The sequence below is a fragment of the Dipodomys ordii genome, unplaced genomic scaffold (genome assembly GCF_000151885.1).
Source record: "Dipodomys ordii isolate 6190 unplaced genomic scaffold, Dord_2.0 Scaffold18, whole genome shotgun sequence".
NCBI lineage: Eukaryota > Metazoa > Chordata > Mammalia > Rodentia > Heteromyidae > Dipodomys > Dipodomys ordii.
Window position 1 is genome coordinate 8,536,102 of NW_012267234.1, and position 3,408 is coordinate 8,539,509.

Sequence of the window (3,408 nt, forward strand, 5' to 3'; positions counted from 1 at the left end):
CCTTCCTTCCTTCCTTCCTTCCTTCCTTCCTTCCTTCCTTCCTTCCTTCCTTCCTTCCTTCCGTCTCTCCCTCCATCCCTCCATCTCCCTACAACTCTGAATGTAGCCCAGGCTAGTCTCTAAGTCATGATTTCCCTGCCTCCTCCCAGGTGCTAGGATTATAGACATGGACCACTGTACCTGGTTGTTATATATTTCTTTATCTCAGCTAATTGGTTAATATGGGTTGACATTAACTGCATCTCCTCCCATGGTGGTCATGTCTTTTTTTCACTCTCCCTTCAGTGACTCCTCAAGAAAAAAATAAAAATAAAAATTCCTATCCAAAGCTCTCTGGGATCTTTGCAGGCTTAATTCTTCTGTCTGTCTTGGAGAACCAGCATATTTGATTGTAACTTTTATTTCTCCTTGCTTTTGCAATTTACGAGAAAATAGTAATTATTCAACATCCATCCTTATTTTTTATTTTATTTATTTATTTTTGTCAGTTGTGGGGCTTGAACTCTGGGCCTGGGCACTGTCCCTGAACCCTTGAGCTCAAGGCTAGTAGCACTCTACCACTTGAGCCACAGCACCACTTCCAGTTTTCTGGTGGTTAATTGGCGATCAGAGTCTCATAAACTTTCCTGCCCAGGCTGGTTTTGAATCATGATCCTCAGATCTCAGCCTTCTCAGTAGCTAAGATTACAGGCATGAGCCATCAGTGCTCAGCAAGTTAAATAATTTTTTTAGCGATCTCATTAGTGATTAACTTTATTGAAGTAATGGGTTACCTTATGGGATTTCAAAAAAATCACGGGGGCTGGGAAGGTAGCTCAGTGGTAGAGTGATTGCTTTGCATGCATGAAGCCCTGGGTTCAATTCCTCAACATCACATAAGCAGAAAGTGGTGCTGTGGCTCAAGTGCCAGCCTTGAGCTGAAGAGCTGAGGGATAGCGCCTAGGTCCAAAGTTCAGGCCTCACAACTGACAAAAAAAAAACCAAAAAAACAAAACTGGGTTGGTGATGTGGCTAAGACAAATCCTAACCTTTATTGAAGTCATGAGGATGAAGATGAAGCCCTGTATCAGAAGGTGTCTTCGGAGCAGAGTCAGGTGGAGCATCTTGGGGATTTGCTGTCCCATTGCCAGGAATGTGGTTTGGCAGGGGACTTCTTCATCTTCTGTTTGAAGGTAAGGCTGCATGCAGTAATTGATCAACTTTAATTCTGGGCTAGTTCTGGGAGGACCTTGGATTTTCAAGGCATTCAAAATTGCAGGTCCTAAAATCTAGGTCCCAGATTAGTGAAATGAGCAGAGGACATTGGGTCATGTAGTGTTTTGCAAAAAGAAGAAATGTACCTTCAATGTTACTGATGGGATTTAACTACTTTTTAGGGTAACCTGCACTGAAATGTTAGAGTTAAAAGAAGCTGAGCTACCCATCTCACAAAGGGTTAACCTTTGCTCTTTGCTGGCAGCAAGAACTCTTTTGAAGTTAATAGCAGGTTTCTCAGCTATAGATAATCCCTTATCCTTTTTGCCTGTTGTTCTGTCAGGTATTTGGGAAGGGAGATTTACCAGTTCTTCCTTTCTCAGTTCACTCTGTAGCTACTTGAAACCTTTCTGGTTTGCTTCTTAGTCCAGTGGTTGTGTTAATCTCAGTCCCCCAGTCTCCCAAAGTAACTTGCTGCCATGATCACTATCTGTTATCACCAGTTGGTGCCTCCAGCTCTGCCTTTTCTACTCTTCCACTGAAGCCTTTTGAATGTCTGTGGAGTTCAAAGTTGGGTGAGTAGGTGAGCATGCAAGGAGGGAATTAGGGCCAACATTTCTAGTGCTTGACTTTGGGGACACCTTTTTTGTAGGCTTTCCTGACTCCTTTGCTCATCTCTGTCTCTGTGACTAGCCACTCACATTTGTTCCAAAATGTGTGCTTAATTATATGACTTACCTTTTTTTGTTGTTGTTTGTTGTTTTTTTAAGACAAATAAGCTGAGTGTGATTGTACGTGCCTACAATTCCTGTGTACATAAACTTGTGCATACCTATAATCAGCACACAAGAGGCAGAGGCAGGAGGATCTCAAGTTTGAAACCAGTCTGGGCTATATAACGAGTTCCAGACCATTGTAAGCTACACAGCAAGACCTGTCTCAAAAATAGATGGATGGATGGATGGATAGATAGACAGATATGAAAAGGCTTTACTCTAGACCAAGATGACTACCTTGGTATGATTGACATTCTGGCCCAGATAAATTTTTTCTTGTGAGGGGTTGTCTTATTCATTATAAGGTACTTAACAGCATCCCTGACCTCTGCTTCTTAAATGCCTGTGTTACCCACCAATTATGACAAGCAAAGATGTCCTGCAGACATTGCAAAATGTCCCCTGGGGAGGAAAATTACCCAGCACAGTGAGCACCAGTGCTCTAAGCTGTCAATTACTGCCTTAAAGCACTAATTGTTAGGGAACTTAAAGCTTCCCTTCCCAAGTAGCAGGTAGAAATGAATTACCCATTAGGGGAAGTTTAGTTGGAAATCTTTAAAGGAAGGCTATGAATGAATAGTCTCTATAGGACTTTGGGAAAGTTGTATGGCCTGAGGGTTTCCTTCAAGGAAGGCTAACCATAGAGATCATAAAATACTGATAAAGTAAGATAACTGTTAATATTTTTAAATTGATGTTATTAAGGTATTATACTGAGGGATACCATTTCATAAGTCAGGTAATGAGTATATTTCTTGCTGAGCAATTTTATCCCTTCCTTTGTGCTCAGTTATTAGGCAAGTTTTAAAATTGATGAAGTTTTGACATGTTGAATGGTAATCCCTTTGTACAATTACTTAAAGATAATAAAAATTAAAAAATAAAGTTTAGGGCTGGGAAGGTGGCTCAGTGGTATTTTTCCTTATGTGCATGAGGCCCTAGGTTCGATTCCTCAGCACCACATAAGCCAGAAGTGGTGCTGTGGCTCAAGTGGTAGAGCACTAGCCTTGAGCTGAAGAGCTGAGGGACATCACCCAGGCCCAGAGTTCAGGCCCCACGACCGACCCCCCCCCCAAAAAAATAAAGTTTATAAAATTTTTGACATTTTAAAGTTTATGGTATTACAATATACATATTATTCTTGTAACAGTAATTTTATTCAATAGTCAGTCAACACAGATCTGTTGATATCCTAATACCTCTAGTTCATTTTTTAATCATTTATTTTAAATGCTGTGATAGAATAATGGCACTATTTTTTAAATTTTCTTAATATTGGATACTTAGATTGCCTATGATTTTGAATTTTTTTCTTTCTTTCTTCTTCTTTCTTTCTCTCTTTTTTTTTTTGTCGGTTGTGGGGCTTGAACTCTGGGCCTGGGTGCTGTCCCTCAGCTCTTCAGCTCAAGGCAAGTGCTCTACCACTTGAGCTACAGCG

At 40.7% G+C, this 3,408-nt stretch overlaps 1 protein-coding gene across 1 annotated transcript in view; it reads left to right on the forward strand.

Annotated features, from left to right (window-relative positions):
- The window catches only part of Tango6 (transport and golgi organization 6 homolog (Drosophila)), a 171,325-nt gene that overhangs the window by 57,646 nt on the left and 110,271 nt on the right, over positions 1-3,408 (forward strand). The window contains 1 exon segment of the mRNA XM_013012670.1: positions 1,040-1,172. Within this exon segment, the coding sequence (XP_012868124.1) occupies positions 1,040-1,172 (133 nt within the window).